Genomic DNA, 23,637 nt, shown 5'->3' on the forward strand with positions numbered 1-23,637 from the left:
GGGCTTCCTTTGAAATTTCCCAGACGGGATTCCTCAGCTGATGAATGGCAAAATGTGTATTGTGTGATGCTTTGCTGCTTACAACTCTCTCTGTGTGTGCATGCTGGACAGTGCCATAGTCCAAGGTTAGACAGCAGTAGGGACGGAAAGAGCTGTCAATTTCAGTTCTCTCAGTTTCTTAGTTTTCTAATGTTCTCTACATTTCTGTAGCAATCCTTGGTGCTGTAGATGGTTAAGGATGCTGAGTGTTGTTAGGAGACCCCTGTTCCCCTCACAGGGGACAGTTCCCAGAGTGGTCTTAACAATCAATCCCTCTTCCCTTGTTCTTAACGTTTTAAATTGTTTTAGTATCTTAAGTGTATGTTTCATGATTTTAATGTTACGAATAGTTTAATTCTATTTTAATTGTATATTTTTGTATGTTTTTTACCTATGAGTTGTTTTTATTTGTAAGCCGCCCTGAGTTCCAGTTTTGGAAAAAGGGCGGGGTAAAAATAAAGATTCATTCATTCATTCATTCCCAGAAACTCTGGGAATTGGAGCTGTGTGAGGGAAAGGGGGGATCTCAACTAAATAGCTGCCAGTACCCTTAACAAACTACGGTTCCCAGAAGTCTTTGGGGGAAGCCATGACAGAATGGTATAATAGCACTTTAAATATATGGTGTGGATGTGGTCTAATAATGACTTAATCAGACAGGCTGGGGCTTGGCTGATAAATACTAAAATAAATGGAAATAACATGAGGAACACTAAAGGGAGGGAGGGAGGGAGGGAGAGAGCGCCCATGCACAGACACGAAGAATTTAATAACATAAGGCAAACCATGGTTGAATAAAACCTCTTGGGGTGGATTAAATAAAACAAACCACACTGAACTGAAAACAGATTTCTCAGACCGGAGCTTTTGTAAGCAAAGAACTAACAACAAAAACGAGCGAGCAACACAAGACTTAAAAACAAACAAACAAACCCCCAGCAAGATTAAGTCGAAAGGATTGGAAAGCAAAGGGTGGATAAAGGGAGGGACGGGTTTGGGCTTAAAGGGAAAGAAAAGCCTGCCTCCGTGGCTGCAGCTGGATGGCGCAGCATCTGCTTAGCAGAAAAGGTTCCGGGCAGAGGCATCTCCAGGTAGTGCTGGGAATGTCTCCTCCCCAAAATCCTGGAGAGCGGCTGCCGTTCAGTGTAAACAGTACTGAGCTAGATGGACGGATGGTCTGACTCGGTGCAAGGCAGCTTCCTGTGTCCCTATGTACTTTCAGGTAGCCTCAAGAGCTAGCTGTTGCATCCATGCTCTAGCTCTAGACAGGAGGAGATCTACCCAGCAGGGGAATCCTGGCTCCTGGTTTAAGGTTCTGGCATCTCTATGCTTCACCAGAACTCAATTAAGTTCTTGCTCCTCAGAGAAGGAACTTGAAAAAGTGCAAGCAGCCCATGAGACCAAGGCTATTTATGTACTTCAACATCCCTCCCTCGAAGTAAGCAGGGATTGCAAATCCGATTACGAATTTGACCTGTCAGTCGCAACAGTTCTCCCTTTCCCCTGTGCCTCCCCACCCACCCACCTCTATGCTTTTCTTATGTGTTAAGCTTACAGACATTAGTTCTGCTTTTAGCAGATACTTGTCTGCAGTGTTTTGTTTTGTTTTTATGTCTGAATCGCCTGGGTGTAACAAAGAGTAGTATGTGTGTTTGGGGTGCATTGAACTCACAAAGCTTCTCCTTGATGTTGTAGTGATCTTTGGACTTGCTTTGGTTTGGGCATCAGTGAAGCTCTCCAGGTTCCAGTGTGTCCTTGAAAAGGAGTATTTCTGCTCTTCCATTCCAAATGGTGAGTCACCCTGCCTCCCCGCAAAAGAGCTTATTTGTGCTAGAGTAGGATTTGGAGGAAACCTTTTCCTCTAGAATTCTCTAAGCTGTCTCTCCTCTTTTAGTTTTCAAGATTCCTGCTGGATCAACCAAAGGCACATCTCAGAAGCGGGGAAACTTTTTCAGTCTGGGACCCCCCCCTTCTCAAGCATTCAGTCACAATTTTCTGTCCTTTTCCCATTCTAGGTTTTCCAGAAGGGCTGGCTTCTATTCTGTTTGTTGTAACCAACCTTGAGGTTATCAATTCCACCATCTTCAGTAGCCCAAGCTTGGCATCAGTGGCCAGCCTTGCTCTAGCAAACAGCGGCATCACGAAAATTGAACCTGGAGCTTTCCATGCTTTCCAAAGCCTCAGCAAGCTCAGCTTATATCAGAACAGTCTGACAGCTGTGACGGCCTCCTGGCTTTCCAACCCGGGGCGCTTAGAAAACCTTACAGCGGCCCAGAACCTCATTGCCAAAATAGGACCAGCCAGCTTTTCTGGGTTTTCCAACCTTACGACGCTGAACTTAGCAAACAATCGAATCCATCAGATTGCTAGCGGGAGCTTTAAGGACTTGCCCAAGTTAACACTGCTTGATTTATCTGGCAATAATTTAACATCTTTAACAAGAAATGTGTTCAGTGGCCTGATGCCCCCTGTGATGAAACTTGGTGGCAATCCATGGAATTGCTCCTGTGAAATTCAGGATTTTGGATTATTTCTTCAAGGTACGTGCACTGGTGATTGTCGGCTTTTAAAATAATTATAATTCTAATATAAAAATAGAAATCTTTATTATTATCCTGGCATTCCTTCCAGGCTGGCAAACAACAAAGTCATAAAACAATGCAAATAAAATAAAATAAAATATTGAAAAATATTGAAATAGAAATGGACTGCCTTCGAGTTGATTCCGACTTATGGTGACCCTATGAAGAGGGTTTTCATGGTAAGCGGTATTCAGAGGGGGTTTACCATTGCCTCCCTCTGAGACTGGCCCAAGGTTAAGGACATCTAAAATCATTTACTGTAAAAACAGCCACATACCCTCACAGATAATTATTTCAAGGTTGGCAGGAACGGTATCTTTCAGCCATCAAATGCCTGAGTGAACAGGCATTTTTGAATTCCTCCTGAAAGTTAATAAAGAGGGAGATGGACACATCTCACCAGGGAGGGCATTCCATAAATAGGAAACACCACCAATAAGGCCTTGTCATCCGCCAATGTCAACCGGGCAGCACCCAGTGGCAGCACCATCAATAGGATCTCCCTTGCTGATTGTACTGCCCGAGATGGTTGATATTGGGGGAAGTGCTCCTTTAGGCGCTTGGGTTCCTGGACTTTAGAATGGGCAGTTTTTATGTCCTTATACATGCAATGGCCTATGGCCATACTACCCTGAACATGCCTGATCTGATCTGATCACAGAAGTTAAGCAGAGTCAAGCCTGGTTAGTACTTGGATGGGAGACTGCCTGGGAATACCAGGTGCCATAGGCTTAGAGGAAGGTAAACCACCTCTGAATACCTCTTACCATGAAAACCCCATGAATATATCCAAAACGATTCGTAGGGTCGCCATGAGTTGTAATCGACTTGAAGGCATATAACAACAAATACATGCAGTGTTTGCAGTTTGATTTCAAAACTATACTGTTAATCACAATCTGCTAAATAGCCTTCAAAGTGTATTGTTATACAGTATGCAATTGTTGTTCATTGAGGTGTTCGAAATCTTGAGCATATAGAACATGTAGAGGACTTGTTCTCTGTTGAACCAGGGGACAGGACAAGAGCCAATAGGTAGCAGGGTAGGGAAGTAGGTTTAAGGGTAAACGTTAGGAGAAATTTCTTAACGGTAGAAGCTTTTGACAGTGGGACAGCCTGCCTCAGAGGTGGTGAGGTCTCCTTCTTTGGAGGTATTTAAGCAGAGGCTGGGCTCCCATCTGTCAGGGATGTTGTCATAGCAGTCTGCATTGTAGAGCCTGCCTTGATCAGGAGGGTTGGACTAGATGACGTCCAGTATCCCTTCCTATTCTATAATTCAATGATTTCTGATTTGGAACATTTTCATTTACAGTTTAATTCAGCATCCCCCAAACTGGCTTGTGCCCAGCTAAGTTCTATTCAGAGTACCTATTGAAACTAATGTACCCAAGTTAGTCACATCTATTTCAGGGGGTCTTCTGCTCTAAGTAGGACTAACACTGGATACAATGTAGTGTGATACAAAAGATCTAGAAGTGTGCTGAGACAGAAAAAGTTTCCTATGGGACCAAATTAGGCCCCCACAGAGGAGGTTACTCACATCTCTGAATGCTTTACTGCTCTTCCAGTCAGCCTCTATTGAGAGTGGCTATTTCTGACCTACCTCTGCAGTAGGTGTGGCTGGATCATTCAGTCACTCCACATGCAGAGAAGCAGCAGAGTCGCTCATCATCCAAGGAGGCGCCACCTTGCCTCTGTATGAGTCACTGTTCTGGCCATGCTCTTAATTGCAGAGACACAGTGGCTAACCCATACACACTTTACGTGTGTATCTTTTGGAGCTGAAGAGTGACAAGAAAAGAGAAAGACCTCTTCTAATCAGAAGTTTGGAAGAGGCTGGCCTAATCCTTCAGGGTGGCTTTTAAAAGCATTTTTTATCAGTGTCCACATTTTTTTTTAAAAAAAAGTATAATCAGCAGGAAATATAGATGAGGCCAGACGTCATAGATTTCACCAATGAAGCATCCCCCAAACATTCAGCTGTTCGCTGCCTTCAAGGCTCTTGTGTCTTTCCAGAGCTGATTAATGCGTCGCTGCTTGAAGATGCTGCCTCTGTTGTTTGCCGCAGTCCACCAAGCCTAGACAGGGTTCCTGTCTGGAACATCTCTGACCTGAACTGCACGCCAGCCTTCTACTCGTCAGCATACGGGAGCACCTTCCATACAGTAGGATTGCCGGCTTTGCTGGCTTGTTTAGGTATGTTTCAATGCATCCTTTCAGGGTTGGTAACAGGTCTCTGTTGTCGTAAGGACATCACAAGAGCTAGATCAGGCCAAAGGTCCATTCAGTCCAACATCCTGGTCCCACAGTGACCAAACAGATGCCTATGAGAAGTCTGCTAGCAGGACCGGAGCACGATGGCACCTTCCCCACTTGCGATTCCCAGCAACTGGGGATTCTGAACTGGGGTCCAGAGGCATACTGTCTCTAACAGTGGAGGGTGCAGCATGGGCATTGATAGCCTTGTCCTCTGGGGATCCTCTAAGCCCCCCTCGTGCACTAAGTAAAATAACCATAAGAACTTAGAAGAGCCCTGCTGCTAGATCAAGCCAAAGGCTCATCTAGTCCATGACTAGACGCCCCAATGGGAAGTCCTCAAGCAGGACCTCAGCTCAACAACACTTCTCCCCTTTTGTGATTCCCAGTAACTGACATTCAGAGCTATTCTGCCTCTGACAGTGGAGGCAGAACATAGTCGTCATGGCTAGTAGCCATTGGCAAAGCCAATTTTCCAGATACAATCTTAAAACAAAGTGTTTTTGAACATGTATTATTGGGTTTGTTTTTTTAAAAAAGCATTGCTTTTATGTAAATTATTTGGGTTTTTAAAAAGTGGCTATCGGAGAACTCATCATGTTTACTGAAATATCCATATAGAGTTGTCTACTGTGGGTATGAAAGCCAGTGTGGTGTAGTGGTTAAGGTGTTGGACTACGACCTGGGAGGCCAGGGTTTGAATCCCCACATAGCCATGAAGCTCATTAAGAACATAAGAACATAAGAAGAGCCTGCTGGATCAGGCCAGTGTCCCATCTAGTCCAGCATCCTGTTCTCACAGTGGCCAACCAGGTGCCTGGGGGAAGCCCGCAAGCAGGACCCGAGTGCAAGAACACTCTCCCCTCCTGAGGCTTCCGGCAACTGGTTTTCAGAAGCATGCTGCCTCTGACTAGGGTGACAGAGCACAGCCATCATGGCTAGTAGCCATTGATAGCCCTGTCCTCCATGAATTTGTCATTGGGTGACCTTGGGCCAGTCACTGCCTCTCAGCCTCAGAGGGAGGCAATGGTAAACCCCCTCTGAATACCGCTTACCATGAAAACCCTATTCATAGGGTCAACATAAGTCGGAATCGACTTGAAGGCACTGTGGGTATAGTATCTTGATGTGTTTTTACATTTATTTTATCCCACTTTCCTCCAAGGTCACCAAGATGGTGTACGTCCTCCATGATTCCTGCCGTAGTTCTATCATTTTCATTTTTGGTTTTCCCAGCTCAGTGCATCCTTTTAAAATGTTTGAAAATGCTTGGAAACAAAGGGTGATATATTAATTTTAAAGCATCAAGCTCCATCTAGCTCTCTGCTTCGTTGCCACCAAATGCCATCCTTAAAAAATAACAAAACAAAAAAATACAACCAAGGCTTCTTTTCTTTCAACATTGTCTTTTTAGTCCTACTCAGAGTTAGGGATAGGTGAGAAAAGTTTGCATTTCAGGCCAAATCTATGAAATTCGTGCTTTCTGAAACAATAGGTAAACCAAAACACAGCCATCCTTTGAAATTCATGCTTATTTGAATTTTGCAGTGCAATTCACCAACCAACCAATGTTTACAAAAAGGCATATATTAGAGGAAAGTGTGCATGAAAATGAATATATGAATATAAGTAACATATAAAACTCATTATATAATGAGAACGTGCTCACAGAAATGGGTACATTAGTCAAAACCGCCTACAAAATGTGTTTATTAGAAAACCACTAAAATGTACAATTTTCATGAGGATTTTTTTAAAAAAATTGCAAATTTCTGCAGAAATGTGGAGAACTGAATTTAAGCTTTTAAAAATGAGTGACTGAGAGAACGAAAATTGACAGATCTTTCAGTCCCTATTCAGAGTAGATCCATTGACGTTAATAGACATGGTTAACCTAGGTTCATGCATTTCAGTGGGTGAGCTGGACTTAATACAACTCTTAGCCTTTGGATAGTTTAAATTTTAGCTAATTGTTCTATTAATTTTATCTGATATGGAATCTGCCATCACATCTCTGCTTCTTCTGGAATTTGCTAACTTTTTATTTTTAATTTTGGGCAGTGTTAACTTCCTTCATTTTGATGCTGTTTTTGATCTGGATGGTGAAACACGACAATCAACAAGTTCAGCCAAGCAAAGACGTGAGGGACCCAACTGCCAATGTTAAATCTGGCAACTGCGTCAATGTCATGGCAGAGCATAGACAATCTGATGAAAAATTTAGCATCACAGAGATGGGTGTGACGTCTCAGTCTAGGTCGCTGAAAGTTCGTGCCAAATCTGCCTCAGCCATTTTACTACGGACAGAGTTCTGCCCAGGACAACAGCAGACCACCTGTTTGACTGATGAAAAGCAAGAATATGTAACAACACCCTATGCATCATTAAATGAAAACATGCACGTTGGAGGCAAGGACTTGCATAACTTCATGGAACTGTGGTATTACCATGAGCTAGAAGAGCAGAATGGAAAGGCGTTTCAGAGCCACTGCAATGTGAATTCTTTCCCGACTGAAGTAGGTACAGAAACGCCAGATGTAAAAGTGTCTTTAGAAGCAGCAACGCAAAGATTGCAGGAAAATGCTATTTCAGGAATGCTTGAGAATGACGATGTGAAGGGCCACAACAGTGTTGAGAATCCTGAACCCTTCTTATATTTAAGTGTCGCTACAACAGTGGCTGAAGAGCAAATTGATGTTGTATCCAAAAAAGATGTGATTGCAAAAGCAGATGGAAGCCACTCCCTCTCTTTGAAGCGAGCTTTGACGTGGCCTTATGAAAGAAACATTTTGGGCCAGAAATCAAATGTTTTAAGTATTAGAGAATCTTTCAGAGCCCAGTTCCTCCTGCCTGCTCTGAACCTTAGTGAGACATCGGAGGTTGGGAGATCAGAATCTCATGAAGAATGGCTGCAGATCCATCCCTGGAAAGAGCACCAGCTATTTGATGACGACAGGCTTGAATTACACAAGGAGGCAAAACTAGCTGAGGAAACAGAATCTCCATATAAGCAAGAAGTAAACGTAAAATTTGCTGATGAGCCAATAGATGTTAGAAAACCTGAATTCACTGAACAACTGCAAAAGCAACATGATCTACGTTCCTGCCCCAGAAAAGACGATCAAATATCCGGTGGCCGAACTGAATTAAAGATGGAGGCAAAACTAGCTGAGCAACCAGAGTTTCCACTCCAGAAAGAATCAAAGGAACCAGTTGCTACGAGTTGTGTACAAGCCTCACAGTCTCGAATCAAAGCAACCAAGGGCCCTACAGCTGCAAAAAATGAGCAGTCACCAAAGCCAGCATCTTCTAAGTTCAGAGTTGATCATGAAATCCACCCCTCTCCATTGTCGTCGGTTGACATTGCTTTCACAAGGTCCACATACGATGACATCTCGCTGGAAAATGATGAGTCTAACTACGTCAGCCTCCTGCACGAAGTTGTGGAGAATCGTGGGCGGTGGACCAGGGAGAGATGGAGACAGACCCACCGAAAACGTACAATAAATCAGCCTGCAACCCAATCCAAGTAGATTGCATCAGACGCCAAGTTAACGCTTCAGATGCTAATCTAAAAGAAAAGAAAAGGAGTTGTAGCCAAATGAGTTCTACTCGGAGAAGACCCATTGAAATTAATGAACCTAAGTTAGCCATGGCCATTAGTTTCACTGGTTTGGGGAAAGGCTCTGTAGCTCAGTGGTAGATCATCTGCCTTGCATGTAGAAGGTCCCAGGTTCAACCCCCAGCATCTCCAGGTACGTCTGGGAGAGACTTCTGTCTGAAACCCTGGATAGCCACTGCCAGTCAGTGTAGACAATACTGAGCTAGATGGACCAATGGTCTGATTCAGGATAAGGTAGCTCCCTGTGTCCCAGTGGGTCTGCTCTGAGTAGAACTTACATTAGCTACAGTCCATGATTGTGATATAGATGTGTACTTTTAAAACACCTGAAATAGAACTGGTAAAAACTGCCGGTCTGGGCATGGCAAAGGGAGGTTGCCTTGTGTAGTTTCACAGAAAAGAGGGCTTCAGAAGTGACGCACAATTCCTCACAATGCCATTCTAGAATGTCTTGGGCATATTCCATAAGCCATGTTCGTGAAGGTGAGAAGTCCTGACCTGAGCATCCTAAATGCGCCTTTCATGATGTTTCTTGTGATGCGGTCTTTTGGCAGACTCAGATGTTCATCAAGGATCCTTCCAAAATTATCTTCGGAATGGACAGTGGGGTTTGGCCAAACGTGATGTTCCTCAGATAAGTTTCATGGGGCACACCAGCCTTCCCTTGGGTTTGGTGAATGAGAAGGGCAGCTGGCAATCCTGCTTGCCAATTGTTATGGCTACTAGTGATTATTTTTTGGGGGAGGAGTAGACAAGAGACCACCACTAGCCTCCTTGAAACAGCTGGGGGTGTTTGTGAAAGATGCACAACTGACGAAGCCCCCCAGAATCTCCTAATCCAAATCACTCATGCAGATTCAAGCCCTGTACCTCAATCAATCAATCTTTATTACGGCCAATGACCAGAACTTAATGAGAACTACATAAAACATATTCTCCAGATATATCAAATATATTAAATAGCGTAAGGTCAACATAACATAGAAAAAAATCTTTATTTGAACAGCAGCATTGCAGAGTCATAATCATATTGCAAACTCTGGAAAAGGTTATGAGGGTAGTTTTTTTTGGTATCTTCTCTCCAAAACTGTGGAGGGAAGGACATTAAGGCACACCAACATGAAGGCTCTGCAATGCTTTTGGACCAAGAGTGCATAAAGATAGTGAGCAGGTTTATTTGGCTATTTGTGCTCTATCAATTAAGATACAATTAGGGGTTGAGCCTAGATTGTGTTGGCGTTCAACATCTGCAATACATTGCCTGAGAGCCACTCTGACCATTTCATATCCCAAAGGAATGAGGTAATCCAGAGACAGCTCTTATAGCTGAAGCTTTTGTGGCCGGGTTTGCTTCCATACTGAACCTAACACAATATTGTCTGGAGGTTTATGTACAAATTTGGTGGCTGTTCGCTCAGTTTAGCGACAACAGCATGCCCAACGCTGGTGTCAATGACAGATTCCCTCCCAGCACCTCATGGATGGGAAGGAAGGATTTTAACCAGGAACATGGCAAGGTGGCAGTGGGAGAATGGTTAAATTCCTCTGCTTGCATACCATAGCTCTGATTTTGATTGCCCTGCCTTCACAGCTGCTGTTTAAGTTTTGAAAAACAGATCTGTGCAATGCAACTTAACGCTGTCGGAAGACCAACAGAAAGATAAGTGGACTGGAGAAAAAGAGGAGGGTTTTGACAGTTGGGGATAGGTGGGAGAGAGGGAACTTTCAGGGGTGTAGCCCAGAGACAGGGAATTGTTTTTGTCTGGGGGCCACATTTCTTTGTGGTGAACCTTCCAGGGGCCACATGCCAGTGAGGGGAGGGCCCAAAGTGGTCAGAATAAGGAATGTGACTCTTACCTTTTTATATCAGGCTACATCCCAACCACACAAAAGTCAGCCATTTACACACATGCGCGTATCCTCCATCAAGGCAAGCAAGGAGCATTATCACAGTTCTGTTGGGAGTAAAGCACAAACTCATGATACAAGTGACCTGAACCAGTTGGGAGGGGAGGATAGACAGGAAGGCAATCTATTCTTCCCTCTGCTGATTCCTCCTCTAAAGTGTTTGTTGTTTTTGAAGGATTTGCTCCCCCCCTTCCTGTCTTTTGTTCTCAGTTAGTGAGCAATGGCTTCTAGAGTGCAAGCCACATAGCTGTTTCAGCATGAATGACTCTACCTCTTTGTAGTAATAAACCTTATATATGAAAACTTCAGCACTTAGCCCAAATTCAAGGGCACATTCCACCAGGGGAAAGCAAGGAGGGTGCAGAGCAGGGCTGCGGAAGGGTGTGGCCTGGGTGGGCCATGAAGGGCCAGATAGGGAGTTCTGGAGGGCCACATTCAGGCAAGTCCCACCCACCATGCAGCTTGGCCAAAGGTAGGGGCTCCAAGCCTTGCTAATCAGCTTATCAATAACATTTGTGAAGCCCTGTGGCTTTGCAAGCCCTGCTCTGATTGTTGGCAGTTGCAAAAGCATGGGGCTTTGCAAGTGCTGATGATCAGCTGGTCATTGGTCTCTGCAAAGCCATGCAGATCACTGCCATAGGTGCACTAAAAGGGGTGCTAATGATGCTTAACAACCCCCCCCCTTCAAGGCATCAACAACCAAGCTGGCGCGGAGACGGCAGTATTTGACTCCGCAATTTACAATGGATCTGGCTGTTCTGCCTTGTTTGTTGAGGGCACCAGGCGTGAATTTTCCTGACTTGCAAAAAGTGAGTCCTTTAAGATCATTCCCACCTCTATGATCTCTTGTATTTTTACACTCTATGTTCACACTTCCTTGGCATGACCAATGAACACGACCCTGCCCCCCTTGCTTTGGATGCTAAACTGTATGGCCTTTGAAACTTGAGATGTATATTTTTAGGACCCACCTGATTGCTGTGATTTTTTGCGATTGTAAATTGTGTTAAATTGTTTTGAAGGATGTCTTTTAAATTGACAAAGGGTAAGTTAATAATGATAATAGTTTCTGGTGGGGGGAATCTCTGGTCTGGGAGAGGGCAAATGTGGCCCTCCTGGCCTTTCTAGTCCCTATGACTCTCTCTAGGCCACACCCACCTCTCTAGGACACACCCATCTCTCTCTAGGCCACACCCCCTTAATGGCATTGAGTGTTTTTGCCTGGCTAGAACGTGTCCTTGAAGTCAAGAGTGTAAAAGGTAAAATTGACATTCGTTGTTTTGCTCATTTTTGCCTCTGGCCCTGCCAACCACAGACATGTGGCTCTCAGAAGGGAATTCAGTGGCCCTTGATCTGGAAAAGGTTCTTCACCCCTGCTGTATTTCTAAAACCTGCTTTTTAAGTTACTAAAATGTTAGGAGTCTGTGGTTTGAAATAAAATTTCATACGGGGAGGTAGGATTATTGGGTTGTGGCCAACAATGTCCTACTCAGAGTAGATGCATTTAAATTAGTGTACTTAAGTGAGTCATGTTTATACATTTCAATGGGTCTGCTCTGTCTAACATCAGATACTACCCATCATTTAGGGAGGCACTGACCTATTTGCCTCCTTGGGAACTTGGGAACTGGTTGTGTTGGAAGGAGTCAAATTCTTCTTTGGCTCAGATTAATCCAGTCCAAACTTGTGAAGAACTGTAAGGCTGTAATGCTTGCCTCAATTTGAGGTGAGCCATGATGAGTTCCTGGGGTTTGGATCCCCCAAAGTAGGAAATTTTATCAGTGTCACTTGTTAAGTGTTTTGTGATTTTTTTTGAAGGTTGACTATACAGGAGATGTACTATGTTCACAGCAAAAACACCATCCAGAAATTTACCACCATGTTTATTTAGCTTGCACAGTCCAATCTTCTGGTGCATGTTGATATCACATGTTAGTTTTTGCATGCAATATTGTGGGCAGTTAGGAAATGATTGATGTGTTATAGTCGACAAACTGCGCCACTCGGAATCCTTATTCACAGCAATGCTCTTTGCAAATATTGTTTTGTAGCAATGACTCTTGGGGCGCTTCCAGACCATTGCTATTTTTGGGTGGGATTCAGTCACATGCCAGCGAAGAATAGTTGGTTGGGAGGTTGTGCACAGCAAACCTGCTTCTCTAAACAGTGGGACTTTCTGCAATTAGGAAAGTGACATGAAACCACACTGGAAAGTGTGGGACAACCCTTGCTTTGACACATCATCTAACCTCCCCATAAGCAAATCATCTCATCTCCCTGCAAACAAATCAGGATGAATACTCAATAAACAGATCATCTGAAAGTGCCTCTCATTCTCAGGCACATCCACATGATACACTGAAAGCACTCTTATATCACTTTAACAGTTGTGGCTTCTCCCCAAAGAATCCTGGGAACTGTAATACGTTAAAGGTGCTGAGAGTTGTTAGACAATTCCTCACAGAACTGCAATTCCCAACACCCTTAACAAACTACAGTTCCCAGGATCCTTTGGGAGAAATCATGAATGTTAAAGAGTGCTTTCAATGTATGGTGTAGATGGCCTCCTTCTCTGTTCAGTTGTAAGCCAAACTCAATAGACACTTGATCCATTTTATGTTCAATGGGCTCCAAAAACGATGTAGCTGATCTACGTGGTGTTTTATGATGTTTGTTGATTCAGAATGTATTTTGGGATGGAGATGTTTAATCTGTATCTGTTAGCCTGCTTCCACAATGAAGAAATGCCCACTAAAGTGTGCAACTAGTTTTTAAATATAATCTGTTAGGAGACAAATCCCTCATGTTTAATAAAAACAACAAGGAACGCACAATATCCGTTGCCAGCATTCTGATTCATGATTTGGTTTTTTGTGTTAGATGCTCCTAAAATTGTGGCTGAAAATCTGCTTCTTTCTAAGTTTTCTTATCTTGAATTTTTTAAAGGAATCAACACAATCTTAAAACAAAGCGATGCATGCGCAACATGGGGGGTGGAATGGAAAATCCTGCATAAACCACTCCCATTCAGGGATATCTTGCAGCAGTAGAGTGGTGGCAAAATCTCCTTGCCATGTGGAGTCAGCATTCCCTTAGTGCAAAGATAGGGAACCTGTGGCATTCCAGATGTTGCTGGGACAGCATCTTCCATCATCCTTGATTTTGGCCATGCTGGTGGGGGCTCATGGAGTTGCAGGCCAGCATCAACTTGACCGCCCCATCCCTGATTTAGGCAACTGTCCAAACAAGGCCTAAGATTCTCCTAGGAGGTGTTGCTGATGACCTTAGAGGAAAGATTGGAGGTTCAGTGCAAGGGAGCATAACGTTTGGAGAGCATCACATTGGCTGCACCTGCTGTACACGGTCATATTTGGGGCCAGCCCATCATCCAAGCAACTCAGGGCAGACTGCAAGGGATTATCATAGGTCAGGCTGAGAGATAGCAACTGGTCCAAGGTTACCTTGTGAACTTCAGTGACGAGCAGGGATTTGAACCCTGGCCACATCTTAGTGCAGGAATGGGGGGGGTCTATTGGCCCTCCAGATGACGTTGGACAACTCGCATCAACCCTGACCATTAGCCGTGATGACTGGGGCTGATGGAGACTGGAGTTCAACGACATTTAGAGGGCTTTTGTTGTTATGTGCCTTCAAGTCAATTACGACTTATGGCGACCCTATGAATCAGTGACCTCCAAGAGCATCTGTCATGAACCACCCTGTTCAGGTTCCCTATTCCTGAGTTACATGCACACAGTGGTTAAAAATAAATCACACTGATGATGAACCTCCTCCTCCTCCTCCTCCCTTTCTCCAAAAAGAAAGACAAAGCTAAGCAAATCCACCAGTCAGCTCACTCCGCTCTGCTAACAGCAGCATTTATTTGCAGCAGGAGTCAGGAACCTCAGGCCTGCAGACTGAATGTGGCCCTTCAGGCCTCTCTGTTTGGCCCTCAGAACTTACCACAGGCTACACCCCCTCTCCCCAGGCTGCAGCCCTCACTCGCCCTGCTATGCACCCTCTTTGAGTGTGTGTTGTTTGCCTGGATGGAGGATTGAGAGGGGTGGGTGGGAAACTACTTCTGCCTTTGCCCACCGCTGTCATGTGGCCTTTGGAAGATTGCCCAGAATGGAGTGCAGCCCTTGAGCAGAAAAAGACTCCCCATCCTGCTACATGGTAAGCCAATGTTTCTGGAAGCATCCTTAGTTTAAATGTAAATGTACTGCCTTCAAGTCGATTCCGACTTATGGCGACCCTCTGAATAGGGTTTTCATGAGGCTGAGAGGCAGTGACTGGCCCAAGGTCACCCAGTGAGTTTCATGGCTGTGTGGGGATTCGAATCCTGGTCTCCCAGGTCGTAGTCCAGCACCTTAACCACTACGCCACACTGGCTCTCCTGTGTTTATGTGAGATTTAATGATGAATCCCGATCAGGTGGTCCTCAAGCCCTACTGCACCAGAAGGTAGATTGGGATCCACTGGTAGATGCAATTTGCTGTAGATCTATAAGGCTTTCTAGTTCCAAATTGTTCAACAGCTACTACAAAAAGGTGCTGTCCTCTCTCCACCCCTGATCTAAATTAGGGTGCTGCAACACGGAAACCTTGGAGGAAAACCTGGACTGGATTTTTGTGTGGAAGGACTGGGAGTTCAGTTCTGACACTAAAAACAATCATGGTCTGAGACGTGTGTTTCTTAATTCTACTAGGTGCATGTCTGCTCCACAAGCCCTGATTTTGCGCTTGACTCCAGTTGGTGTAACTTGAGGGTCTAGGAAAATAGGAAGGAGATCCCCAAAGTCTGAAGTCTGCCCTGCTTATAACTACATGCAAGTATGTGTAACTGTGAAATAATGACATTCTTCCTGTTTAACTCTGTCTATCTGCACCCTAGCTCTCTGTTTTCTTATAGTGCTGTGTTTAAGCCACCGCCTGCTTGTGCTCTGTGAAACATCATTTTGAAATAGTTTCTTAGGCAGCAATTCTATACCCACAGATAAGGATGGAAGGATTTGCCAATGTCAAGTTCTCTCAGTTTCCAATCTTAAGTTTAGTGCTCCACATTTCTGCAGCAATATGTGATTTTAAAAAAAAAAAATCCTCTCAAAAGTTTTTCAACATTTTAGTGTAACTTTCAGTTATTAATAAACCCATTTCTCTAGGCAGCTTTGACTAGTGTCCACATGCTTGCAGGCAATTTCTCCTAACATGATGCTTTTAATTTGGATGTTATCTTCACTCATATATTCACTTTTATGCACATTTCCCTCAAACATACGCGTTTTTGGAAACATTGCTCAGCGGGAGAAGCGCATCACAAAATTCTGCGAAGTGCAAATTTGGCAGGATGGGTGTGTTTCGGCTCTCGTATCGTTTTGGACGGTGCAAATTTGATAAATTCACCTTTAAATGGGAAGCGAATTGGAGTCTTCACAATCCCTACCCACAGACCTGGGATTAGGAATGGGAAAATATTTCATTCACATTTTAATGTGGACCTGCCTATTTTGCACTCCCTGAACCAATACGGCAACCCAAATGCAGCCACCCTTCAAAACTCACACTCCCTCAAATATTTCAATGCATTACATAGGAAAAAAAAACCCCATTGAATTCAATGGGAGTTCCTTTTGAGTGGACACACCTAATGCTACACTTTTGATAAGACATTATCTCCAATGTATCAGATATTTAGTGTTTGAGCTCTTTGGTTTATCCAGGCAATTTATTCAGGCAATTGTTTATCAGTCATGAACCTCACATCTGGATGAGTGGCCCACTTGCTGAAGTGCGATCTCAGAGAGGCATAAATATTCTGGCATAGCATAGATCTTCTTCCTACAGCACAGCTGATGTTTGCAATGAGCCAGCCCAGGATACTTCCGAGAAAAAGTTGTAAGTTGTTGAAATGTTTGTGTTTAAAATGCATGAATGTTGATTTTACTTAGAAGACCCAAGAGGTCTCTCTGTCTCGACCAAAGAAATGCAGGCTCCTGGCTCTGTGTCAAGATGATGGAGTTGTAATCCATGTTAGATTTCCCAAAATGTATGTGCGTAGGTGCTGCCGTGAGGCTAATGACTACATTCTAAGGCACGGATGGGCAATGTTTTCGATGAAGGGCCCTTGGCCCATGGGGAAATTCAATCAGGACTAGGGATGTAACAATCTGTTAATTCTGATTCTCTCTGTTTCCCACTTTTCTAATGTTACATCCAGTCCTCTACATTTCTGCAGGAATCTGCGAATTCTTTTTTTTAAAAAAAGTCCTCATAAAAATTCTCCACCATTTTAGTGCAAATTTCTGCAAATAAAAGCATTGTTGTTGGCATTGGCAAAGGTACACATTTTTGCAAGTCATTTCTGACCACATCGTGCCTTTCTGCATGTTATTTTCACTCATATATTCATTTTTACGCACACTTTCCTGTAATATATGCATTTCTGTAAATGTCATTGAGTTGGCGAACTGCATTCCAAAATCCTAATAAATTAGAATTTCGAAGGATGGCTGTGTTTCGGTTCTCATATTGTTTGATAAATTCTGCTTGAAATGCGAACTGAATCAAAATTCTCACCCGTCCCTAATCAGGCCTACAACAAATGGGGTGTAGAGCCAGAGTCAAAAGTGGAAGAAGTTTGAGCGTTGCAAGAATGCATCACTCCTCCTTCCTTCCTCTCTCTGTGGCACCCCTGCCCTGCCCTACCTCTCCCACACACAAACACATGAAGCCAAAGAGGATGTGACTCTTAGAGGGGAGGTCCAGGGAGCAAGATTTACCTGTTAGCACCCAGAGAGCCAGATGATGCTAAGGGCTACATTGCTCTCATGCAAGCTCAGTAGAGGTGAAGGGTACCTTGGACAGCTCCACACAGGGCTCAGGCAGAATACCGCATAAGAGTAGGGCGAAGATGTTACTTCAGCACCAGTTTCTCTTGGACCGTGCTTTATATAGGAGTTGTAGCTCTGTCTTGATAGGTTGCTCCACCTTCACTAAGAGGGACCATAAAAAGATGTTTATTCTAACAGAGTGAAGGAGACTCCAGTTACGCTGGGGCATCTGAGAAGGAGTCCTCTGTGTCAGAGAAGGGCAACATGATGCCCTCAAGGGCAAGGGTTGCTAGTTCCATGGCTGTTCTTGTGGAAGTGCTTCCAAGAGGTTAGGTGCCTCTGGGACCCACCGTGTGGGGAATTACCCCTCGGTCTCTGAAACCCTTCTCCTCCAGAAAAGAGGAGTCTAACTTCAGGGTCATAACATACATGAAATCAGGCTGAGGGCTGCCTAGCTGGTCTTTACATGCATGAGATGGTAGACTTCTTGAAGGAGCAGAATGGGCTGTATCACTTCAGGTTCCAGGTGAGGAAAAGTAACTTGTGAAGGCTTTTCCATGTGGAAAAATTAAAAAAAAAACCTGCAAGTAAAAACCTAGCGTGGGAAGGAGAAAATATCAGATCCATTTCCCTGCTGTGGGGAGACTTTCCGCATAACATCATCTTTTAAAAATGTGATTTCCCCCACCGGAAGGGAAAGGTCACATCATCTAGTGTACTACCTCATTTGGCTGCTTGTGCAGACTGAGCCTAAGATGGCGCTTGGCTCAGATGGTGCTTGGTTGTTCCATACCGACATCCAGACCTTGTGAAATCTGTTTTCCAGCCCTGTTTTCTCGATGTGGATCTCTGGAATGCAATAGGCAGGAGGGGGCACGGCTGTGCTACCTCTTGGTAAGATGGGAAGTCCAAGGTCACACAGCAGAGAGCAATGGTAGCTGGTGCCCACTAGGACTGATAGGGTGGAAGGAAGGAGGACCACCAGTAGGTGGAGCCAGAGCCAATGATAGGCGGAACCAACTGGTTTAGTTTTGGCTCCTCCCTGCTGTGTTCTATAATGAATATTAGTCAGGTGCCATCTCTGCTATCTTTTCGGCGCCTTTTAAAGACTTTCCTCTTTCAACAAGCCTTTTAGGTAGAGACCTGTCCCAGTCTGCATCTGTGTTAGAATTGCTTAATAAGTTTGTAATAATGTTTTTATCCCTTTTTAAAAGATGTTTTTAATGCTGTTTTGTTTTAATGTATTTTAAGATCTGCTGTTATGATGTTTTGAAGTGTTTTTAGCGCTTTGTTTGCCGCCCTGGGCTCCTTGCTGGGAGGAAGGGCAGGATACATATTAAATAATAAATTAAATAAACAAACCAACACAGACTGAGGAGGAGGAAGCCGGCCGCTTGTTCCATCCCCTGGACTGGACTGTAAGTAGGAAGGCAGGCAGGTGAGGGCTCCTTAAAGACAGACTGAGGTTGATGGGAGAGTGCCCCATTTGCCCTAATGGAGGAGCAGTTTCCACTGCCAGGAGGCCTGCCTTTCAGCCCCTGTGTGGACCACCACTGCCGCTCCTGGCATCATGAGCAACTCTCTGAAGGGGCTCAAAGAGAGATGAATTTCCTCTGCTTTCCTGTACTCATCAGGTACGTTGGCGTTTGGCGCGTTGCTGCTCCTGTTTTCCGTGGGAGCTGCGCAGCTCTGTCCTCCTGGGTGTCATTCCTGCTCAGTCGGTGCAGTAGAATGTGAGCAAGTCTCATCGCTCTCGGACGGTGAGTTTGCCCTGCTCAATCCCTCTCCTGCCTTCACCTTCTCCTCCCTTCCCATCCTGCTGCCTTTGTCTCAGTGAAAGCGCTAGGGGACCATATTTTTTCAGCCGCGTTTCCTCCTGGGCCACCTTCCAAGGGCCACATGCCAGTGGTAGGTGGAGCCAGTTGCAAAATTGGGCGGAGCAATGAATGTAAATTGCAAAATTGGCCAAAGGGTGGACAGATCAATTTTTTAAATCTCTATGTCAGTTTTGCACATGTCCTCTCATAAGTCTGTTCTGGCCCATTTTTGCATTAAAAAGCCACACATTTTTTAACGTATTTTCTCTCCAAATGCATTTAGCCACAATTTTTGTTTTGGGTTGCGGTGGATGGAACATTAAGAACTATTGCTATAGAGATCCAGTGTGGGGTCTTGATTAGAGTGTTGGATTAGGTCCACCGAGACCCGGGTTTAAGTTGCCATTCAGCTACAAAGATCCCTGGGTGACGTGACAGTCACACATATGTGCACACATTCAGCCTAACCTACCTCCAGGTGAGGTGAAAAGATATAGTGTTATCTTCCATATTCGTCACGTGCGGGACTGTCTCTGTTCTTCTGCAGTTCATCTTCCACCAAAAAATGACCTTATTTATCTCATTGTCCACTGTGGAGAAATTTTGTTGCTTACACAAATATGTAACTCACGTTGTCATTACGTTGTATTCCACCCTATTTGTTTCAATCCAAAGGAAGCACAATGCAAAGGGGGGTTGAGGGAAATGTAATCAATTACGTACCATATGCACATGGAAAGCAGCAGCAGCAACAAATGCCGATCGTATTTGCTGGATTGATTTCCATCCTGGATGTGGGATGAATAAGCAAACATTATCAATTTCCACTCCTGTTTTTGTCAGAATTTTCCAACATCCTTACCTACCTCAAAAGGTCCTTATAAGGATAGAATGGGTGAGGGGAGAATGATATAAGTCTGGGGTTAGGAAGCTGTGGCACTCCAATTCCATCAGCTCCAGTGTGGCCTGTGATTAGGGATGATGAGAGATGTGATCTAGCAATGTTTAGAGGTCCACAGGGTGCCTACCCCAATATACATCGTCCTGGGGACCTGAAAGGTAGGGCAGAATGCAAGCATAAATTAAATGATAAGAGAAGCACCATTGCCCATTTGCTTTTTCTGCACAATGTATGCAAGTTGCAGAATCCTGCTTTCCTCAATGCAGAATGTGTTCTATATCCTTCCGGCAATTTTTCTTAAGTCCAAATGGTGTCTTCTCTTGTACTGTTCTGTCTAAATATCTCCTCTCCACCCCCCTTCCCCCTGGTTTCAGTCTTAGTAGGTTTGTCAAGGTACACAGAGAAGATACGCCTACGTAATGGGAACCTTAGTGTGATACCTCCATTGTCCTTCACAAAATTCTCCAACCTCCAGTTCTTGTCGATCACCGGGTTCCTAGTTTCGTCACTGACTGACCTCAGCTTTTCCACAATTCATGTCAACAGCCTGAGGATTTTGGATCTCAGCAATAACCACATCCTCAGTTGCATGATTGAACCAATGGCTTTTTCAGGCCTTCTGTTCCTTGACGAGTTGATTCTAACCAACAATAGTTTGGACATGGTGAGGAGGTCATGGTTCTCGGAGATGCCGGTGCTCAGCAAACTCTTCCTTGGGGTTAACAGAATTGCGTATCTTCCTCCGAGGACATTTGAAAGACTAACCAAACTGGATGAACTGGTTATGTCTTCCAATTTGATCCAGCATCTTCCCATGGACGCTTTTTATGGGTTGGCTTTGCTGACCAAATTGGACTTATCAAGTAACGGAATCCTGTTCATCAATCAGGAAGTCTTCCAGCCTTTGCAGGCACTCAAGTATCTCCTGCTGTTTCAAAACAGGTTGACTATCTTGCCGGTCCTTCCAAGTTCCATCACCGTCTTATTTCTTCAGGAAAACCCATGGGAGTGCGATTGTCAACTGGCAAACTCAGTGGAGCCACTGATAGCTAAAATCCAGTCTCCTGCTGATGTCATTTGTAATAGACCCCCCAGTCTTGCAGGACACCAAGTGACAAGCACCAGGCCTGAAGGTTGTGCTGCTTCATCATTTTCATCATCAACCACACACCTCCTGCCGTCAACTATATTGAACCTCAGCTTTTTTTATGGCTTTCTAGGTAAATATTTAAAAGCATAAGTCTAGAAACTGGACCTTTTGGTAAATCAAAATGTTTTAATTGATCAGTCTAGCCACTTAGTCAAATAAATGTTACCAATCCACCAATAACACCAACAACCATATCCCCATCACCACTATTTTCAGACTAAACATTTTATATTTATTTTTACAAAGTTTGTTAAAGGATGTTGGAAAGTTGCCTTTTTTAAAAAAACCTTGTCTAACTGTGTAAAAGACAAAGCAGAAGAGTGCAAATAAGGCCAATGCACAGCTGAACTGGAAGGTCTGTCTTATAGCTGTTTACAGCCTAAGGCAGCCTTTCCCAACCAGTGTGCCTTCAGATGCTGTTGGACCACAACTCCCATCAGCCTCAGCCAGCATTGCCAATGGCCAGGAAAGATGGGAATTGTGGTCCAACAACATCTGGAGGCACACTGGTTGGGAAAGGCTGGCCTAAGACTTCAAAATGCAATTGCATCCCAAAAGTTGCCTGCATGCAATTGCAAAAACCATGGGGACTTTTTGCATAACTGCAAGGAACAGATGCCTACCCCTCTGCTAAGACATTCTTCCTTCTACTGTGATCCTCTTGCAGCAGATCTTCTTGCAGTGGGAGGAGCTACAATTTCATGCTTTGCACAACATCGGAGCCTTTGTCCCTATCAGGTTTTCCTTGATTGAATACCTGATTGATGGGAGGGGACCCAGAGAGCTGCATGTGGCTGTGGGCCATATCTAGCCACAGGCTGGGGTTCCACACCTCAGATCTAGACAATGTTAGGCTAGATGAACAGATAATCTCACCTTGTATAGCAGGGGAGAGAGCCTTATTTTTCTGAGCCTGAGGACCACATTCACCTCTGGGTAACCTGCCGAGGGCCACATATCAGTGGTGGGGAGGGCTATAGGCAAAGGTGGGCAGAGCCACAGATAGCTCCCACCTACCACCAGTCCAAGGAAGAGAACTGGCTGTCAGTTTCCTCCTCCTTAGTCTCAATGTTGCGCTTGTAGAACTAAGCAGGGAGGAAGAGGATGAAACAAGAATGAGCCATTGGCTCTGGCTTTCCCTGCTGTTGGCCTCCCTGCCTTCCGCCCTACCAGTCCCAATGGGTGCCAGCCACCACTGTAATAAAGCCAACAACTCAAATGTAAATAATGACACTGAGCATTCGTGTCTACTCTGTTTTATCTCCATGGGTGCAGGAGGACTCCTCGTGGGTTTAATCCCAGGCCTGATCATCTGCTGCTGCATTCCGACATACTGTCATTGCACACCCTTTGAGAGCCAGACGGAAGACAAACAAGTCCTCCAAAACAAATCAACCAAAACAACCCCAAGTGAAAAGAGGACCTCAAATGTGCACCTTTCCAGCTCTCGTGTCAGGGAGAATGCAACACCAGGATTTGAAGTGGGCCACACCGTTCGAGGCGCCTACTGTGGCTGCTTCAGCGGAACCTCTAGACCATATGGCATGGAACAGAGCAGATCCGCATTCAAGAGGCCATTGATTGCCTTGTTATCGACAGATGCTGCAGGCAAAACCATTGTGACTCTCCACGAGAAAGGAAACGAGATTGGATGTCCAATCCTGGGCCAAGCTTGCTGTCCAGTGCACGGGGATGGTATCAACAGGGTGAGTGAGGCCCCTGGGTATATTGGAGCCTGTGGCAATCCAGAGCCACATTTTGTAAAAAGAGAGCATGGATTCTGCTGCTCATGCATTCAGCATGCAACCGTACATCAAATGGAGAAGACAGAATGTGGTGAGTGGACAGCACAGAACCAAGAAACCATCTAAGTTCTGCATGCATTTGATGATATTTTCTCTGTCCCAGGAGAGTTTCCTGGCTCAAACAAACTGGCTTATCTAGCTCAGGTTCCGGCAACCTTTAGTCTCTCAAGGGCTACTTTCTCTGGGGAGGAATCTGTTAGGGGGCTGCATGCTGTTGGTGGGTGGGGCCAAAGGCAGTGGTGAATGGAACCAGAGCCTCTCTTTCTGCTTGCTGCCCATCCTTTTTCTGTCGAGCTCCACCCACTGGTGTGGGCAGCAAGCTGCGGAATAACAATAAATATTCAGGACTGAAAAAATGAGCATATGTGAAAGATAATATTTATTTATCAAATTTATATCCCGCCCTTCCTCCCAGAGGGAGCCCAGGGTGGCATAATATGCCGAATGCACACACATAAAAGAAATGGATCTGAGCAATCCATTCGCAATATAATAGGCTCCTGTCTGGAAGCACCCTTAGCCTTTGATGTAGCATTTCATGTCTCTTATGGAAGGTTACCAGGTGTCTTGTTTTTGGCTGTATCCTCCAGCTTTTGGGGGTTCCCTCCAGGTCTCTGGGTGACTCACCATAATCTCTGGACTCTCAGCTTCAATTTAAAAAAAGTAAGTTTCTAGGTGGTCTGGTTCCCAAGATATACACCAAAACTTCAGCCCCCCCGCAACTGTTA

The 23,637-nt window shown here is 44.6% G+C and overlaps 1 protein-coding gene and 1 pseudogene across 1 annotated transcript in view; both read left to right on the top strand.

Annotated features, from left to right (window-relative positions):
• The first annotated feature begins 1,450 nt into the window (after window positions 1–1,450).
• LOC133373984 (uncharacterized) overlaps window positions 1,451–23,637 on the top strand; it is a 29,458-nt gene continuing 7,271 nt past the window's right edge. The window contains exons 1-5 of the mRNA XM_061604486.1: window positions 1,451–1,477; window positions 1,735–1,830; window positions 2,055–2,579; window positions 4,638–4,817; window positions 18,871–18,996. Coding sequence (XP_061460470.1) covers window position 1,477; window positions 1,735–1,830; window positions 2,055–2,579; window positions 4,638–4,817; window positions 18,871–18,996 — 928 coding nt within the window. The 5' untranslated portion in view covers window positions 1,451–1,476. The remainder of the gene's footprint in view (window positions 1,478–1,734; window positions 1,831–2,054; window positions 2,580–4,637; window positions 4,818–18,870; window positions 18,997–23,637) is intronic.
• Window positions 3,235–3,353, top strand: LOC133374071 (5S ribosomal RNA; annotated as a pseudogene).

Source organism: Rhineura floridana, chromosome 20 (genome assembly GCF_030035675.1).
Source record: "Rhineura floridana isolate rRhiFlo1 chromosome 20, rRhiFlo1.hap2, whole genome shotgun sequence".
Classification (NCBI taxonomy): Eukaryota; Metazoa; Chordata; class Lepidosauria; order Squamata; family Rhineuridae; genus Rhineura; species Rhineura floridana.